Source organism: Podarcis muralis, chromosome 4 (assembly GCF_964188315.1).
Source record: "Podarcis muralis chromosome 4, rPodMur119.hap1.1, whole genome shotgun sequence".
NCBI lineage: Eukaryota > Metazoa > Chordata > Lepidosauria > Squamata > Lacertidae > Podarcis > Podarcis muralis.
In genome coordinates this window covers 1,927,247-1,945,427 of record NC_135658.1, presented here as the reverse complement: position 1 = coordinate 1,945,427, position 18,181 = coordinate 1,927,247, and the positions used below count along the sequence as shown (strand labels likewise).

Below are 18,181 nucleotides of genomic sequence, written 5' to 3'. Positions count from 1 at the left end.
TCGGCGGCCGCTCCCAGTCACCAGTCTAGCTGCCGCATTCTGGATTAGTTGTAGTTTCCGAGTCACCTTCAAAGGTAGCCCCACGTAGAGTGCATTGCAGTAGTCCAAGCGGGAGATAACCAGAGCATGTACCACTCTGGCGAGACAGTCCACAGGCAGATAGGGTCTCAGCCTACGTACCAGATGGAGCTGGTAAACAGCTGCCCTGGACACGGATTTGACCTGTGCCTCCATGGACAGCTGTGAGTCCAAAATGACTCCCAGGCTGCGCACCTGGTCCTTCAGGGGCACAGTTACCCCATTCAGGACCAGGGAATCCTCCACACCTGCCCGCCTCCTGTCCCCCAAAAACAGTACTTCTGTCTTGTCAGGATTCAACCTCAATCTGTTAGCCGCCATCCATCCTCCAACTGCCTCCAGACACTCACACAGGACCTTCACCGCCTTCACTGGTTCTGATTTAAAAGAGAGGTAGAGCTGGGTATCATTCGCATACTGATGAACACCCAGCCCAAACCTCCTGATGATCTCTCCCAGCGGCTGCATGTAAATGTTGAAAAGCATGGGGGAGAGGACAGAACCCTGAGGCACCCCACAAGTGAGAGCCCAGGGGTCTGAACACTCATCCCCCACCACCACTTTCTGAACACGGCCCAGGAGGAAGGAGCGGAACCACTGTATAACAGTGCCCCCAGCTCCCAGCCCCTCAAGACGGTCCAGAAGGATGCTATGGTCGATGGTATCAAACGCCGCTGAGAGATCCAGCAGAACTAGGAAACAGCTCTCACCTTTGTCCCTAGCCCGCCGGAGATCATCAACCAGTGCGACCAAGGCAGTTTCAGTCCCATGATGAGGCCTGAATCCCGACTGGAAGGGATCCAAATGGTCCGCTTCTTCCAGGCGTGCCTGGAGTTGTTCGGCAACCGCTCGCTCAATCACCTTGCCCAGGAATGGAAGATTTGAGACTGGGCGATAGTTGGCCATCGTGGCCGCATGTAAAGATGGTTTTTTAAGAAGCGGTTTAATAACCGCCTCTTTCAGCGGGTCTGGGAAGGCTCCCTCACGGAGGGAAGCATTCACCACCCCACGAAGCCCATTGCCCAGTCCTTCCCGGCTAGCTTTTATAAGCCAGGATGGGCAAGGATCCAGGAGACAGGTGGTTGGTTTCACTCGTCCAAGCAGCCTGTCCACATCCTCGGAGGTAACAGATTGGAATTGATCCCACTCAACTTGACTAGACAGAACTCTAGCACTCTCCCGCCCCGGCCCTGCTCCCACGGTGGAGTCTACTTCTTCCCGAATCTGAGCGATTTTATCTGCAAAAAACTTTGCAAAATCATTGCAGGAGAACATGTGGCCCGTACTGGGCCCCGATGTTGCAGGTGGTTCCGCTAAATTGTGAACCACCTGAAAAAGTCTCCTGCTGCTGTTTTCTGCAGATGCAATAGAGGCGGTGAAGAAATTCTTCTTCGCCGTCGCTATCGCCACTTGGTAGGCTCGACGTTGAGCTCTAACCTGTGTCCGGTCAGATTCGGAATGAGTTCTCCGCCACCGGCGCTCTAGCCGTCTCAACGATTGTTTCATTGCCCTCAGATCCGTGGAAAACCACGGGGCTGTCCGGGCTCCATGCAATCGGAGAGGGCGCTTCGGAGCCAAACAGTCAATAGCCCTGGTTAACTCCACATTCAAGCGGGCCACCAGGGAATCAGCTGAAAGGCCATCAACATGGGATAAAGCATCCCCTACCACTCTCTGGAAACCATTTGGATCCATTAAGTGGCGGGGGCGGACCATCCGAATTGGTCCCACCTCCCTGCAGAGGGGATGGGTCGCAGAGAAGTCTTCACACTTCTTCACACTTCACACTTCTTCGTGCATGCACACGAAACCTCATACCTAGAACTAACTTAGTTGGTCTTTAAGGTGCTACTGGAAGGAATTTTTTAATTTTGACTATGGCAGACCAACACGGCTACCTATCTGTAACCGGATATTTGTTGGATGTCAAACTCAGCCAAGAGCATAAGGTCAAACAGTCAGTCTGACATCAATACCAGGGAAGATTCTGGAGCAGATCATTAAGCAAACAGTCTGTGAGCACCTAGAAAGGAATGCTGTGATCACCAATAGTCAGCATGGATTTCTGAAAAATAAGTCATGTCAGACTAACCTGATCTCGTTTTTTGACAGAATTACAAACCTGGTAGATGAAGGGAACGCAGTGGATGTAACCTACCTTGATTTCAGCAAGGCATTTGACAAGGTGCCCCATGATATTCTTGTAAAGAAGCTGGTAAAGTGCGGTCTTGACTATGCTACCACTCAGTGGATTTGTAACTGGCTGACTGACCGAACCCAAAGGGTGCTCATCAATGGTTCCTCTTCATCCTGGAGAAGAGTGACTAGTGGGGTGCCACAGGGTTCTGTCTTGGGCCCGGTCTTATTCAACATCTTTATCAACGACTTGGATGATGGACTCAAGGGCATCCTGATCAAATTTGCAGATGACACCAAACTGGGAGGGGTGGCTAACACCCCAGAGGACAGGATCACACTTCAAAACGACCTTGACAGATTAGAGAACTGGGCCAAAACAAACAAGATGACAGGGAGAAATGTAAAGATAACAGGGAGAAATGTAAAGTATTGCACTTGGGCAAAAAAAATGAGAGGCACAAATACAAGATGGGGGACACCTGGCTTGAGAGCAGTACATGTGAAAAGGATCTAGGAGTCTTGGTTGACCACAAACTTGACATGAGCCAACAGTGTGACGCGGCAGCTAAAAAAGCCAATGCAATTCTGGGCTGCATCAATAGGAGTATAGCATCTAGATCAAGGGAAGTAATAGTGCCACTGTATTCTGCTCTGGTCAGACCTCACCTGGAGTACTGTGTCCAGTTCTGGGCACCACAGTTCAAGAAGGACACTGACAAACTGTCCAGAGGAGGACACTGACAAACTGTCCAGAGGAGGGCAACCAAAATGGTCAAAGGCCTGGAAACGATGCCTTATGAGGAACGGCTAAGGGAGCTGGGCATGTTTAGCCTGGAGAAGAGGAGGTTAAGGGGTGATATGATAGCCATGTTCAAATATATAAAAGGATGTCATATAGAGGAGGGAGAAAGGTTGTTTTCTGCTGCTCCAGAAAAGCGGACACGGAGCAATGGATCCAAACTACAAGAAAGAAGATTCCACCTAAACATTAGGAAGAACTTCCTGACAGTAAGAGATGTTCGACAGTGGAATTTGCTGCCAAGGAGTGTGGTGGAGTCTCCTTCTTTGGAGGTCTTTAAGCAGAGGCTTGACAACCATATGTCAGGAGTGCTCTGATGGTGTTTCCTGCTTGGCAGGGGGTTGGACTCCATGGCCCTTGTGGTCTCTTCCAACTCTATGATTCTATGTTTTCCACGTTATTCTGCCTACACAAGCATCCCAGTTTCCCCGATGGAAGGATCCACTTTCTCCTCTCCTCGTGAGTTGTTCTGGGGAGGTTCCCTCCCAGTGCCCTAGAGCCAAATTCAAAGGGTTCATGGGGGCATCGAGAGGGGGAGGAGTGGGGGGCAGGCCCCATTTTGCAGCGGATAGGGCTGGCTAGGTGAATCTTGGCCACTATTTGTTTTCGTCTGTCCACTGCTTAGAAGCCTATTTTAGCATTCAGGGATGAATATAGAAATAAAAGAAGCCTAGTCTGGATGGCTATCTGTCTTGGATGATCTAGCTGAGACTCCTGCAATGCAGGGGGTGGGACTTGATGACCCTTTGGGGTCCCTTTCAACTCTAGGATTCCATGGAAACTGCAACTACAGATGAATCCTACTACCAACATTGAGAAGGCTGGAGTCACAGAGTTATATGGGAGGGAAATCCCACAGTACACAGCTGGAGTTTACTCTTTATCAGCAAGAACACGATGTTCACAGACTTGGCTGAGTTTCAGGCCTCATGAGAACAGCAGCTCATTCCCTGAGCCTCTTCCTCCACAAAAGTAGTTGCTGAGAGTGAAGGCCCCCGGCTCCCCACATCTTTCCAAGTCCCCTCCTCTCTGGGGTTTCTGGCAAGCGATACAACAATGCGCCAGTGTGCAGCCTGCCTTTGCTCCTCCATGTTAGACCTCTCTTGGCTCTGAGAGACAAGCAGGGAGGGTGGCTTATGGCAGAAGGAGACGGAGCCCCCGGTGGCTCCTCCTTCTCCTGACTCACCTCTGCCTCTCGACCTTCCTCCTCCCACTCGCCTCCTTCCTCTTCTGCCTCTGGTTCTGCACTGCATTCTGCCACAGAGTCTCCCAGCTCACTAAGCTGTGTTACCCCTTCAGCTTCTGACATCTCCTCTTCCCAGGCTTCCCCCTCTGACCACTCATCCTTGTTCCACCTCCACTCCTTGGGCTCAGAGCCATCTTCTCTTCCTGGTTCCCTGGCTGCTTCCTCCCACCATTCCTCTGTGCCCAACCAGCCCATGACATTCCTCCATCCCTCGGCCTCTGTCCCCACAAGGCAGCTTCCCCTGACCTGATCTGGTTCCACAGCCGCTGCTTCCCTTCTGCCCCCATGAAAAGATGGATCAGAAGGTCTTGCTGGCTTCATTCTTTCACCTGCAACAGAAAAAAAGGTAAGCAGGATGCTAGGAGTGCCTGCTTCTCTCACAGGGGAAACAGGACATCTCTAACTACAGATGGGCTTTGAGAAAGCCGACCTGCTGAGTGCAGTTGAAGGTTTGTGCCCATTTTATGTTAGGTATGCAGAAATACGTCTCCCCTCCTCTTAACCCTTGTTCCCAACCCCCACCTCCCAAAAAAAACAAGATGAAAAGTACCCTCAGATGAGTTAGAAAACCAACAGAATGAGACCAAACAAAGAAAAACCACCTTCCTCCTTACCCAGGGGCCTCTCTCTGGTGTCCAACGGAGGCCTCTCTGCCTCACAGGAATCCAGGTCCATTTTTGCAAAATGATCCCTTTTCTGAAAGAACAACAATGATTCAAAGAAAGAGAACAACAGAGACAAATACTTTAAGGGTGTTAGATCTCATTCCCCGAAAACGGATGGGCCATCAACAGACCATTTTTGGATGTTCTCCATCCTGTTTGGAACCCCTTGGTAGTATCCAGAGGAAAGTCTCTCTCACCTGTTTCCTCTCCTCTGCCTGACTCAGGAGGAAACCTTCGGCCAGGGACACCGCCTGGGAACTGGTCTCTGCTCCACAGTCCCTCACCCAGCTCTCCATCTCCGGGGGAAGGACAGCCAGGAACTGCTCCAAGATCACCAGGTCCAGCATCTCAGCTTTCGTGTGCCTTTCTGGCTTCAGCCACTGACGATCAAGGTGGTAGAGTTGGCTGCAAACCTCTCGAGGTCCTTTGGCCTCCTGGAAGCAAAACTGCCTCAAATACAGGCTCTGCATCTCTGAGCGGAGGGTGTCCTCCTCACCCGGGATCTTCTGCACAGAGCTTTCCCAGAATCCCCCACTGCTCCCAGTTTGGATGGCATGGCCTCTTCCTGCTCCAGGGCCAGCTGAGTCTCGCTCATCCATCTGTGCTCTCAGGAAACCTCTGAGAGATCGGAAGGAACCTTTTGGTCTTCTGCCAAGTTCTCTCTGTCTGAATGAGAAGCTCTAGCAAATCCTACAAAGCAAATACATTGTTCTGTTACAAAAGTTGTACAATATCAGGAGAAGAAAAAGTTTCCCTGAGCAAGCATGGATGAGTCTTGCTGGGACCAGGGTAGGACTGCACCACAGCCCAGACTCTGAGCTATCTTTCTAAAAAGGAGGAGGAGGAGGAGGAGATGTAGGCCTCTAGAAGGGAGATTGTGGAAATGTGGAGGCAAGCGAAGAGATTAATGCGAGGAGACTCAGCCTGGTTGCTCCTTCCTTCCAGTCAATGCATGAAGTCAGAACTGATTGACAAGGGACTCATTGGTGCCTCGTGAAAAATGACTAGGTGTGTGGAGTCTGAATCTCCTTTCTTGTAGCTTGAAGCCATGGGTTGGAATCCTGCACCCAGGTGACATGGCTCTCCTAAAGGCAGGCCTCACTATACACTGCCTTTCTTGATCTAAAAGCAGCCTTTGATACAGTCTCCAGAACCAGACTCTGGGACAGACTACAGGGGACCTACATAGAATTAAGAGCTTCTGCTCTTAATTCAGGCACTGCGCGCAAACACGGCTCTTAGAGTCAGGTGTAGCCGCCTAGGACATCTAGCGGACCCTATTAAAACCTCTAAAGGAGTCAGGCAAGGGTGCCTATTGGCCCCTCTACTATTCAATTTCTATCTAAATAATTTAGTATCTGCACTCCATGACTCAGAACTCCACCCTCCGAAGCTTTCGGTCCTGCTATATGTCGACGATGTAGTAATTTTATCTAGAACCCCCATTGGACTCAAAAGAGCACTAAGAAAGCTCGCAGCATACTGTGAATTTGAATGTCTCAAAATCAACTATCAAAAGACCAAGATACTCGCTTTTGGGGCAAAACCAAAGCTTAAAAGCTGGGAACTCCAAGGCCATAAATAGAACAAGTCACAAACTATAAGTATCTAGGAATGGTGGTACAGGCCTCAGGAGCCAACAAACTACACATAAACTCCATCGGGAGTTCAGCAGAAAAACCCGCAAATTGTATCCTTAAATTTTTCAGAGCACAAGGGGGCTTCTTCGTTCCCGCAGCTCTAAAACTATACAAGGCCAAAACTTTGGCACAACTCCTTTATGGTTCCTTTTTGCCCCCGCCTTCCTCGGCTTTCTCCCCCCTTGAGAGCTCTCACTTCTTAGAGCTCTCACTGGCTTCATTATTACCAAATAATGGAAGCATATAATTTGGATAAAAAAATTGGCTTCCAGGTGGAAAAATCCAAATTGCAAACAGAACTGTTACATCCCAAAATTAAGAACTTGTCAAGAATGTATAACTTGCTGTTGAAATGGAATACCCAGGATGAAATGGTGAACTCAGCTATGATTAAATGGGCACAAGATGTTGGACATAATATTATGATGGCTGACTGGGAACAGTTATGGACCACAGGTATGAAGTTTACGGGATGTAATGCCTTAATAGAAAATATAATGAAAATGATCTACAGGTGGTACATGACACCAGTCAAGCTTGCAAAAATTTATCATTTGCCCAATAATAAATGTTGGAAATGCAAAGAGACTGAAGGTACATTCTTTCACCTTCGGTGGACATGCCCAAGGATTAAGGCTTTCTGGGAGATGATCTATAATGAAATGAAAAAGGTATTTAAATATAGCCAGTGTGGTGTAGTGGTTAAGAGCGGTAGTCTTGTAATCTGGTGAACCAGGTTCGCTTCCCCGCTCCTCCACATTCCGTTGCTGGGTGACCTTGGGCTAGTCACACTTCTTTGAAGTCTCTCAGCCCCACTCACCTCACAGAGTGTTTGTTGTGGGGGAGGAAGGGAAAGGAGAATGTTAGCCGCTTGGAGACTCCTGAAGGGGAGTGAAAGGCGGGATATCAAATCCAAACTCTTCTTCTTCTTCTTATACCTTTCTGAAGAAGCCAGAGGCCTTTCTCCTGGGCATGGTCCTCCAATTGGTGCCAAAGAAGGATAGAACTTTCTTTATGTACGCTACAACAGCAGCAAGAATACTTATTGCAAAGTACTGGAAGACACAAGATCTACCCACCCGGGAAGAATGGCAGATGAAGGTGATGGACTACATGGAACTGGCGGAAATGACTGGCAGAATCCGAGACCAGAGTCGGTGGAGGAAGATTGGAAGAAATTTAAAGACTATCTACAGAAACATTGTAAAATTAATGAATGTTAGAAGGATGTTGGAATGAAGCTATGTGGTTTTAACAGAAATGTTATAAAGGTTTAGGAAAAAACAGACTGTTAATTGGTGAAAGGAGGGAAAGTTAAGTTACATTATATTAAGATAAATTACAGGACAAAAAGTGGAAGAGATGGAAAGGATTTGCTGAAATAGCTAACTGAACTAGAATACAAAAAAGGGAGGTGTGAGGAGGTCAAGGAAACAAGTAAATGAAAGATAAGTTATGGGAAGGTTTGATGTGTTTTTTACTTGTTTCTATTTTTCTGCTTTTTTCTGTTCCTTTTTTTCTTTTTTCTTATTGTGATGTGCTGTTTTGTTTTTGTTTAATATGGTGTTTTTCTTTTTTCTTTTTGTAACTTTTAAAACTTTAAAAAATATTACTTTTTTTAAAAAATACACTTCTTAGAGCTCTCCTCCAAGTGCCCAGATGTGTCTCATACGCATGGGTTAGATTAGAAACGGGGATTATGAGAGTGGAGGCTAGCATCTGCCTAACATCAATCTACAAATGGCTGACATTGAATCTGCTCCCCCGGGGGATAGCCCCACTGACCCTCTGTGACCAATTCCAGTCAGGCTGGCAGACTGCGGTTCTGAACACCCTCCGGAAACTGGGTTTTGCCCCTCAAGCCCTTCTAAGTCTGGGCTTGGGCCAGGCAAAAGCCACGGTCAGGCAAAGAATATTAGATACCGAGAGAGAACAGGACTGCGCAAGGTACCCCGACCATAAAATTGGAGAAATAGAGAAATATATAGCCGCACCGGCAGAATATTTCTTCTTTCTCGCATCTAGAAATGCAAGAAGGGCCTTTACACTCACCAGAAGCTCGGCTCTTCCCTCGCTGGTCCTGGATGGAGCCTTTAGAAAAGTCCCGTGTGCTCAGAGACTTCTCACCTGTCCATTGGGAGAGATAGGCAGCCAAAACACTTGTTCTTTAGACGTCCCTTTTACGAAGAGACACGTAGTAAGACCATGGATCCCCTGCTGGTGAGGCTCGCTGACCTCCCGCAAAAGCAAAAATTAGACCTATTCCTGTTAGGCAAAGATCAGAAGATGACCTGGATGGTCGCCAGATTCTGTGTACAGATCTGTAGGCGCAGACCATCTCCCAACTCAAAAGAGTCCGTAATGAAAATCCCCAAACTCGGTTTCATGGGTGACTCTGAGTCAACTCCCTGATTAGTTTGTTGGTGTACATTGTTTTTAAATTTGTTGTTGTACATAAATTGCCTGTTTTACTTCTGTGACTGAACCCCAAGTGTGTTTTATAAGCTGGTCTCTGACCGTAATAAATTATCTAATCTGACGTGGCTCTCCTGTCTCCTCTCTGTCTCCTCTTCTCCAACCAAACATACCCAGCTCCTCATAAAGCTTGGCTTGATCTGCTTGGCTGGCCTCCTCTGCCAATAAGGAGGAAGAAAGAAGGGAAACAAAGGAAGAGGTTTGGGAGCAACCATTCATACACGTTTCCTCTGTTGTGCAATGACGCTGACCCGTGTCACACACAGCAGAAGTCCTATTGATAGCCTTATTTAAAGAAGCTAGATTTCTATCTGCTAGATTTCCCAGGGGGCTCTGAATACTTTTTTTCTGGAAGGGGGGGGCGGTAACCTCCTCCCCTCCCCCCCACAAAGATCTAAAGGGGGACAGTTCCTGCGACCTCGCCCCTCCCTGGCAGGACCCCCTGCTCCCTGGGGCTTCCCCCCACATGAGCCACCCTCCCCTGCTGCAGCCCTGGGACCCCCACCTTCTCCCCACTGCACCCTCTGGGGGGGAGAGAGGAGACTCACCAGATCCCAGGAGAGGATTGCCCTTCCCAAAGGAGTAAGCAGCGTCTTTATACAAATGCAGAATATAGAGTACTGTAGTTGCAAACCTCGTGCAACCTCGTCCCTCCTTGGCAGGACCCCCTGCTCCCGGGGTCTGCCCTCCGCACCTGAGCCACCCTCCCCTGCTGCATCCCCGGGACCCCCCCCCCCCTTCTCCCCACTGCACCCTCCAGGGGGGGGGGGGAGAGGAGACTCATCACATCCCAGGAGAGGATTGCCCTTCCCAAAGGAGTAAGCAGCGTCTTTATACAAATGCAGAATATAGAGTGCTGTAGTTGCAAACCTCGTGCAACCCCGTCCCTCCCAGGCAGGACCCCCTGCTTCCTGGGGCTCCCCCCACACATGAGCCACCCTCCCCTGCTGCAGCCCTGGGACCCCCACCTTCTCCCCACTGCACCCTGGGGGGGGAGGAAGAAGAGACTCACCAGATCCCCGTGGAAGAGAACAAGGCAGCCTTTGCAGCAGAGGAAAGCACCCCCACCCCCCCTTACAGGAAGGGGAGGGAGGGGCTTTTCCTCTGGAGGACCTGGCCCCCCTTTACTTCCTGCCCTCTCTAGGAATGCAGCTCAGTTCCCTTTAACCCTTGCAAAGCCGAGTCCACCCTGCTCAGTCCTCTCTGCCTTTTCTCTCCTGCATTGCAGAATCCCAGAGATGCTCCTTTTGAGGGGACGCTCTTGGTTGGTCTGTGATCCGCTCCCTCCCTTGGCCAGAAACTGGAGGAAGAGGTTGCAGGGAAAAGGGGTTTGCAGGAAGCAAGGAACCTCATCCTAGAATGGGAGGGAGCCCTAAGGGTCATCTATTCCAGCCCCCCTGCAAGGCAGGAATCTCAGCCAAAGCATCCAACCTCTGCTGAAAAACCTCCAAGGAAGGAGAGTCCGCCATCTCCCAAGGGATTCTGCTGCTCTTCCCGTCAGAAGAAACTGCTTTCTGGTCCTCTGGGTCCCTTCTTCTGGGTGCTCCCCTCTAGGGCAGGAGAAAACAAGCTGGCTCCCTCTTCCATGGGTCAGCCCTCCAGATATTGAGAGGTGGCTCTCAGGTCTCCATCCAGGCAGGTCTCAGCTGAGGGAGGAACAGGAAGACACGCTGTTCCTGCCTCTCCTGGGACTACACATTGCTGAGCTGCAAAATGCAGGAAAGGGCACATTTTGAAGGCTTTGGGTACGTTTTGTTAATGGAGAAATCTGAGGGCTCCCTTGTACAAAAAACAAGGACCCCAGCCAGGAATACCGGATCAAAACAGCAGCCAGTAGGCTTGGTCTTTCTTGAAAACTGTCATGGCAGGACTCCCACCTGACACCAGGTGGGATAAGATGGAAGCCCCAAACAAAAGAGAATCCAAACTTTTATTAGCTGCTAATCCCCATGTTAGACTCCCCAAACTACAGCACTCATACATCATGAAAGGGGAGGTCTGGTGGCAGTAATCTGAGCATCCTGGACCCTGCCCCATGGTTCTCCTTGCCTTCCATCAAACACCCATGGAATGTAACCTGACCCTTTTGCCTTCCTCTGGGTTTGTTATTTCTGGAATGGCTACCTGTCTGGCACTCAGGCATCAGGATGCCAGGGATTATCCCTCAGGCAGAGGGGCTGCTGAGTAGCTGAGCTCACATTATATGAATTTCTGAAGTTTTCCCAGTGAGCCAGTACATGGATACATTTATCAGTGAATTCTTACATTTGGTATAGTGCAGAATATAGGAAGAAACTGTGATGAAGTGTTTTGTTGGGACCAGTCAAAAAAGTCACAAAAGTGATGGTGCTGATTTTGGTAGTGGGCTGCATGTGCATGATATCTACTGCAGTGGCAACCCCCCCCCCCCCCGCAAACTATACATAAATTCCTGCAACATTTTGCCTTCCAGTGTTCGGCTATACCTCTTGGCTCATCCTCCAAACTTTGCTGGGGGGCTCTGTTCCCCCTCCCAAAGCAGGGACACACTCTTAGCCCCCGAAAGCTGTACCACCTCATTGCTGCTGCGGGGGGGGGGGGGGTTGAGAGGGTTTATATAGTGGCGGGTGATGCCCTTTTGGAATATTTGGCCAATTAAGTGAGGCGGGGAATCCCTCAAGGGGCGGAGCAACAGCGGATTTGCTACCTGTGCTATGACACCCTCCTCTCAGCTGAGCAGGTGCCCTGGGGGCCCTCAGATACTACTACTACTAAATAAATACTACTACTACTACTATTTCCCCAGCACTATAAATTCCTTGTTTGATTGTGTTTTCATGTTATAAAGGGCTCTGAGTTCCACCTTCTCTGCCAAGTCTTTTTGAGAGAACTGCTGTGGAGCTGAGATGAAGGAGGAGAGACCATTCCCTCTCCACCCAGCAGAGGTGTGGAACTCCAGGAAGACACAACCTGAAAGACAGTGCGCTATTTTATTTAAAAAAATTATAACTCCTGCTTATGTTATATGATGTTATAATGTATTGTAATTTTCATTAAATGTACAGACTGCTTGATTGTAAAAACACACACAAACACTTTCAAAATGTTTATTAAAAATATTTTTATTAGTAATTTCAACATAACATTTTATCAAATAACATATCATCCTTAAATTTCCCCCCTTATTTTTCCCCTCTCCAAAAAACCTGACCCACCCTCCCCTCCCCCTCAGCCTTCCCTCAGCTCCCCTCTCTGGTTTATCAACATATGTTATTTTCTGCATGTTACAATACTGTACAGATTTTTAATTTTCTATCTAAATGTTATCAATAAAAAGTTTGTAAATGTTTATTCAAAACCTGCCAAGGAGTCCAGTTCATTTTGTTGCTTCTTTATGTACTTTGTAAGGGTTCCCATTCATCTTTAAAATCACAGTTATCCTTGTCACGTAGTTTGTGTGTCAATTTTGCCAATTCTGCGTAATCCATCAATTTTTCCATCAATCCCTAACAAAAATGCCTTAGGTTTTTAAACAAATTTTAATTGGAACATTTTCTTCAACTCATTCTATATTATTTCCCGAAACTTTTTGATTTCATTACAATCCTACCACATATGGTAAAAAGTCCCGTCTCTTTCTTTACACTTCCAAAACATATTTGAGCTGGTTTTCTTCATTCTTCCCAACTGCACTGGTGTCATATACCATCTATACATCATCTTCATATAATTTTCTTTCAGCAAGGAACACTCTATGAATTTTAAATCGGTTTTCCATAACCTTTCCCAATCTTCCACAATAATATTATGACCTATATCTTGTGCCCATTTAATCATAACTGGTTTCACATCTTCGTTTTACGTCTCCCATTCTAACAGAATACCGTATGTGCCTTTCAGCAGTTGGAATCTAAGTCTCTCCAGTATTTCTCAAAGGACTCTCTGAAATTCTGATGTTAGCCTGTATCTCCTTTTCGTGTATGTAAAGGAAATGCCCTCTGGGAATTCCCATTTATATCTAATGTCAGCTCTCCTGAGTGCTATTGTTAAATATCTATATTTGTTCTTCTAAGTCTCAATTTCAGTGTAATCTCTCTAAAGATATCTACTTTCTGTCCGGCAACCACATGATTTTTTTCAAAAACTGTTCTGAAGGATTGCGTCCTTCACTCTTTTTGTTTCTAGTGTTAATAAAACATTTCCAGGCTGCCTCCGTTCTCAATTTTCACGCGATCTAATTCTGAAACAGCTCTCTGAAACCCATCCAACCAATCTTTGCTTTCTCCCAGCCATTCTGAAATTGTCTGTGTGACATATGTCTCCAAATTTGGCTCTGAATCAGATTCTGGAAGGCCTCTGTCACGAAGACATTAACTTATTACTTCAGCTAAATGTTACAGGATTAAACATGGTACTACAGTGGTACCTTGGGTTACAAACGCTTCAGGTTACATACGCTTCAGGCTACAGACTCTGCTAACCCAGAAATGGTACCTCGGGTTAAGAACTTTGCTTCAGGGTGAGAACAGAAATTGTGCTCCGGCGGCCCCATTCGCTAAAGTGGTGCTTCAGGTTAAGAACAGTTTCCGCTTAAGAACAGACCTCCAGAACAAATTAAGTACTTAACCCGAGGTACCACTGTACAGGCACAGCTTCTCTTAAACTCCCTCCTCTCAAAATCAGTTGTTACACTTCAGGTATCCAGAATAAATGCTCAAAGGCTGAACTCAGTTTCTGCTGCTTCTCTCTCATTCCCTTCCTTAGTTATGACAGAACAGCCCAGCTTCCTTCATGGCTTCATACTTTGGTCTGTGAGCGAGGGGCCACTTTTCCTCAGTTCCCCAATCTCTAAGCAGTTCCACTTCCGAGGTATTTTCCTTTGTATGCCAGACCCAGGGGATCCTCTGAGTCCTTTTTACTGACTCAGAAATCTCCTTTTCCTAGAAAATCTCTCCCCTCCTGAATGGAAGGAGACCCCAGAAGAAGAGTCTTCCCACAGCTTCTCCCTCCAGATTAACTCCCATCTGAACACTCTCTCCAAACCCTCAACATGGTCTTCCTATCTCAGCTATGACTGTTAATAGAGGATGAGCTGCCTCACTTCATGAAATTAAAACCTCGCTCCTTCAAAGTATTAGAGTTCAAAGACTGTGATAAAAATGAAAGACGAGCAAAGGGAGAAGAATATCGTGGTTCTCAAATGATGGATAACATAGGTTACTACAGGAGTAAGAAAATAAAATGATAATGATTATTATTATTTATTATTTATACCCCGCCCATCTGGCTGGGCTTCCCCAGCCACTCTGGGCGGCTTCAAATAAAATATTAAAATACTAATACATCAAAAATTAAAAGCTTCCCTAAACAGGGCTGCCTTCAGAGGTCTTCTAAAAGTCTGGTAGTTGTTGTTCTCTTTGACATCTGGTGGGAGGGCATTCCACAGGGAGGGCGCCACTACTGAGAAGGCCGTCTGGCTGGTTCCCTGGAGTTGTTCAGCAATCACTCGCTCAGTCACCTTGCCCAAGAATGGAGGATTTGAGACTGGGCGATAGTTGGCCATCATGGCCACATCTAAAGATGGGTCTGGGAAGGCTCCCTCACGGAGGGAAGCATTCACCACCCCACGAAGCCCATCGCCCAGCCCTTCTCGGCTCACTTTTATAAGCCAGGATCAAGGAGACAAGTGGTTGGTTTCATTCGTCCAAGCAGCCTGCCCACATCCTCGGGCGTAACAGATTGGAATTGATCCCACACAACTTGACTAGACAGGACTCTAGCACTCTCCCACCCTGCTCCCATGGTGGAGTCTACTTCTTCTCGAATCTGAGCGACTTTGTCTGCAAAAAACTTTGCAAAATCATTGCAGGAGATCATGTGGCCTGTACTGGGCCCTAATGGAGCAGGTGGTACTGCTAAATTGTGAACCACCTGAAAGAGTCTCCTGCTGTTTTTCCCCCGCAGATGTAATAGAGGCAGTGAAGAAAGACTTTTTGGCCGTCACTATCACCACTTGGTAGGCACTTCTTTAGTTTCGCTTTTACTTAGTGTCAGATCACCAACATCCATAGAGGTGAACACCAGGTCTAAGGCATGTCCACGGCTATGAGTTGGGCCAAACATATTCAGGGAAAGCCCCATGGAGGCCATGCTTTCCACAAAGTCCCAAGCGGCCCCTTGTAAGGTCATGTCGGCATGGATATTAAAATCCCCTAGGACAACCAAACTAGGTGTCTCCAGGAGAACATCCGCCCTGACCTGGAGCAGCTCAGGCCGGGAATCCTTGGTGCAGTGGGGAGGTCGGTACACCAAAAGGAATCCTGTACTGCCCCTATTGCCCAACTTCCAGAACATGCACTCAGAGAACTGGGTCTTCCCAATAGGACGCCTGCTCCACAAGGTAGGACACAAACCAATGCCTTCAAAAGTTGTTGTTTTTTTAAAATAAGACTGTCTAAACATGCGGAAGAACTTTTTGACAGCAACAGCTGTTAGTGGATTGGACTCCCTTGGGAGTGCTGGAATTTCCATTCTTTGAGGTTTTCAAATGAAGTTGGATGGTCATCTGTCATGGATGCTTTACTTGCTATGCCTGCATCACAAGGGGTGAAATAGATCGCACCAGGGATCACTTCAAGCTCAAAAATTCTACAATTCCGTGATTCTCCCCTGTATGAATTCTTTGAAGGTAAGTGAGACTGGACTTTCCACATTCCGCACACTGATAGGGTTTCTTCCTGTATGAATTCTTTGATGGGAAGTGAGATTGGAGCTCATACTGAAGCTCTTTCCGCATTCCACACATTGATAGGGTTTCTCCCCTGTATGAATTCTTTGATGGGAAGTGAGATGGGAGCTCTGACTGAAGCTCTTTCCACATTCCACACACTGATAGGGTTTCTCCCCTGTATGAATTCTTTGATGTTTAGTGAGACTGGAGCTCATACTGAAGCTGTTTCCACATTCCATGCACTGATAGGGTTTCTCCCCTGTATGAATTCTGTGATGGGAAGTGAGACTTTGGCTGTGACTGAAGCTCTTTCCACATTCCACACACTGATAGGGTTTCTCCCCTGTATGAATTCTTTGATGTTTAGTGAGATCGGAGCTCATACTGAAGCTCTTTCCACATTCCACACACTGATAGGGTTTCTCCCGTGTATGAATTCTTTGATGTTTAGTGAGATCGGCATTTCTACTGAAGCGCTTTCCACATTCCATGCACCAATAGGGTTTCTCCCCTGTATGAATGATTTGGTGGTAAGTGAGATTGAAGCTCATACTGAAGCTCTTTCCACATACCATGCACCGATAGGGTTTCTCCCCCGTATGAATTCTTTGATGTTTAGTGAGATCGGAGCTCATACTGAAGCTCTTTCCACATTCCACACACTGATAGGGTTTCTCCCCTGTGTGAATTCTTTGATGTTTAGTGAGATCGGTGCTTCTACTGAAGCTCTTTCCACATTCCATGCACCGATAGGGTTTCTCCCCTGTATGAATTATCTGATGGGAAGTGAGACTGGAGCTCATACCGAAGCTCTTTCCACATTCCATGCACTGATAGGGTTTCTCCCTTGTATGAATTATTTGATGGGAAGTGAGATGGGAGCTCATACTGAAGCTCTTTCCACATTCCATGCACCGATAGGGTTTCTCCCCTGTATGAATTCTTTGATGTTTAGTGAGATTGGAGCTCATACTGAAGCTCTTTCCACATTCCACACACTGATAGGGTTTCTCCCCTGTGTGAATTCTTTGATGATTAGTGAGATCGGTGCTTCTACTGAAGCTCTTTCCACATTCCATGCACCGATAGATTTTCTCCCCTGTATGAATTATTTGATGGGAAGTGAGATTGTAGCTCATACTGAAGCTCTTTCCACATTCCACACACTGATAGGGTTTCTCCCCTGTATGAATTCTTTGATGCCTAGTGAGATCGGAGTTAATCCTGAAGCTCTTTCCACATTCCATGCACTTATAGGGTTTCTCCCCTGTATGAATTCTTTGATGTTTTGTGAGACTGGAGCTGCTACTGAAGCTCTTTCCACATTCCACACAGTGATAGGATTTATCCCCTGTATGAATTCTTTGATGGGAAATGAGAGAGAAGCTCTGACTGAAGCTCTTTCCACATTCAATGCACTGATAGGGTTTCTTTCCAATGAGATTTTGTGGATGGGAACTGGAATGGGAGCTCTGACTGCAGCTCTTTCTACATTCCAAATTTTTACGTGCCTTCTCCACTCTGCAGATTGTGTTGTGGTCACCTTTGTTCTTGCTTTCCAATTCATCACAATCTGCAATGGAGAGAAAAAGGGATTAGAGCCTCAGGAACAAATGGAGCCCCCAGTTAGGGAATAATGCTCATTAAATTTGTTGTAGAGAAGGCAGTGTTCATTACCTTTGTTATTTGTAATAAACCATTGTATTATTATTGGATTCTAATCGTTGGTTGAATGTTGCTTTGTTTCAAGTAAGTTACTCATTTTATAAATTTTGTACTTTTTGTAAAATTTTTGTACTTTTTTCATTGGATTAGATTGTTGTTATTATTACTGTTTCATGTTTATACAGTAGCACCTCGGGTTACATAACCCTTGGATTATATAAACATCAGATTATGAAAGCGACAAATCCATGCAGTGATCCTTGTCTTGCGAAAACCTCGGGATCTGGCCGGATCTCTGGAACGGATCCCATTCGCAACCAGAAATACGACTGTATATGTGTTGGAAGCTTCCCAGATTGGCTGGGGCAACCCAACCAGATGGTAAGGGTATACATAAAAATTATTATTACTATTATTATTATCACTGCTAGTACTACCTGAGATTTAATCAGCCTGGCTCTTCTCTGGGGCAGATGTTTTTTGGCCCACTCATGGCATCCCCTCCATCTCCAGTGTCAGTCTCTTTGGTCAACCCAAGACTGGCAGCAGCAAAAACAAAAGCAGAAATCCTGACAGAAGCTACTTATCTTTCCGAACAACTCTGAAGCTGACATTGAAGATGCCTGTCCAGTTCAGATCAGCCCAACTGTGGTAGAAGGAGGCAGAACTGGAGGAAGATTGTTCACAGAAAAAACTGTAATCTACTATTTCTTGTGGGGGTGTTAGGTTCCCAGGTGTTGTAGGGGGCGCTTTGTCACATAGAGG

General features: G+C 47.0%; 3 protein-coding genes and 1 pseudogene across 8 annotated transcripts in view; 1 reads left to right on the top strand and 3 right to left on the bottom strand.

Moving 5' to 3' along the window:
- The window catches only part of LOC144327593 (uncharacterized), a 94,983-nt pseudogene extending 85,262 nt beyond the window's left edge, over window positions 1-9,721 (bottom strand). The window contains exons 1-2 of the transcript XR_013392729.1: window positions 9,591-9,721; window positions 8,620-9,200 (exon numbers count right to left, since the gene is read on the bottom strand). The product of XR_013392729.1 is annotated as an uncharacterized LOC144327593 (transcript). The remainder of the gene's footprint in view (window positions 1-8,619; window positions 9,201-9,590) is intronic.
- LOC114589664 (uncharacterized) overlaps window positions 1-18,181 on the top strand; it is a 999,511-nt gene that overhangs the window by 297,027 nt on the left and 684,303 nt on the right. The window lies entirely within an intron of this gene.
- The window catches only part of LOC114589671 (uncharacterized), a 184,200-nt gene that overhangs the window by 154,595 nt on the left and 11,424 nt on the right, over window positions 1-18,181 (bottom strand). The window contains exons 1-5 of one of the 5 annotated variants that reach the window (XM_077927935.1): window positions 10,055-10,989; window positions 7,388-7,509; window positions 5,125-5,617; window positions 4,877-4,958; window positions 4,509-4,591 (exon numbers count right to left, since the gene is read on the bottom strand). In XM_077927935.1, the coding sequence (XP_077784061.1) occupies window positions 4,509-4,591; window positions 4,877-4,958; window positions 5,125-5,526 (567 nt within the window). In that variant the 5' untranslated portion in view covers window positions 5,527-5,617; window positions 7,388-7,509; window positions 10,055-10,989. Of the gene's footprint in view, window positions 1-4,508; window positions 4,592-4,876; window positions 4,959-5,124; window positions 7,318-7,387; window positions 7,510-10,054; window positions 10,990-18,181 lie in introns of those variants that run through there. The other 4 variants (XM_077927936.1, XM_077927937.1, XM_077927934.1 and 1 more) reach the window with 4 other exon arrangements.
- Window positions 14,259-18,181, bottom strand: part of LOC114603766 (uncharacterized) — a 114,142-nt gene continuing 110,219 nt past the window's right edge. The window contains exon 8 of the mRNA XM_077927821.1: window positions 14,259-16,885. Within this exon, the coding sequence (XP_077783947.1) occupies window positions 15,670-16,885 (1,216 nt within the window). The 3' untranslated portion in view covers window positions 14,259-15,669. The remainder of the gene's footprint in view (window positions 16,886-18,181) is intronic.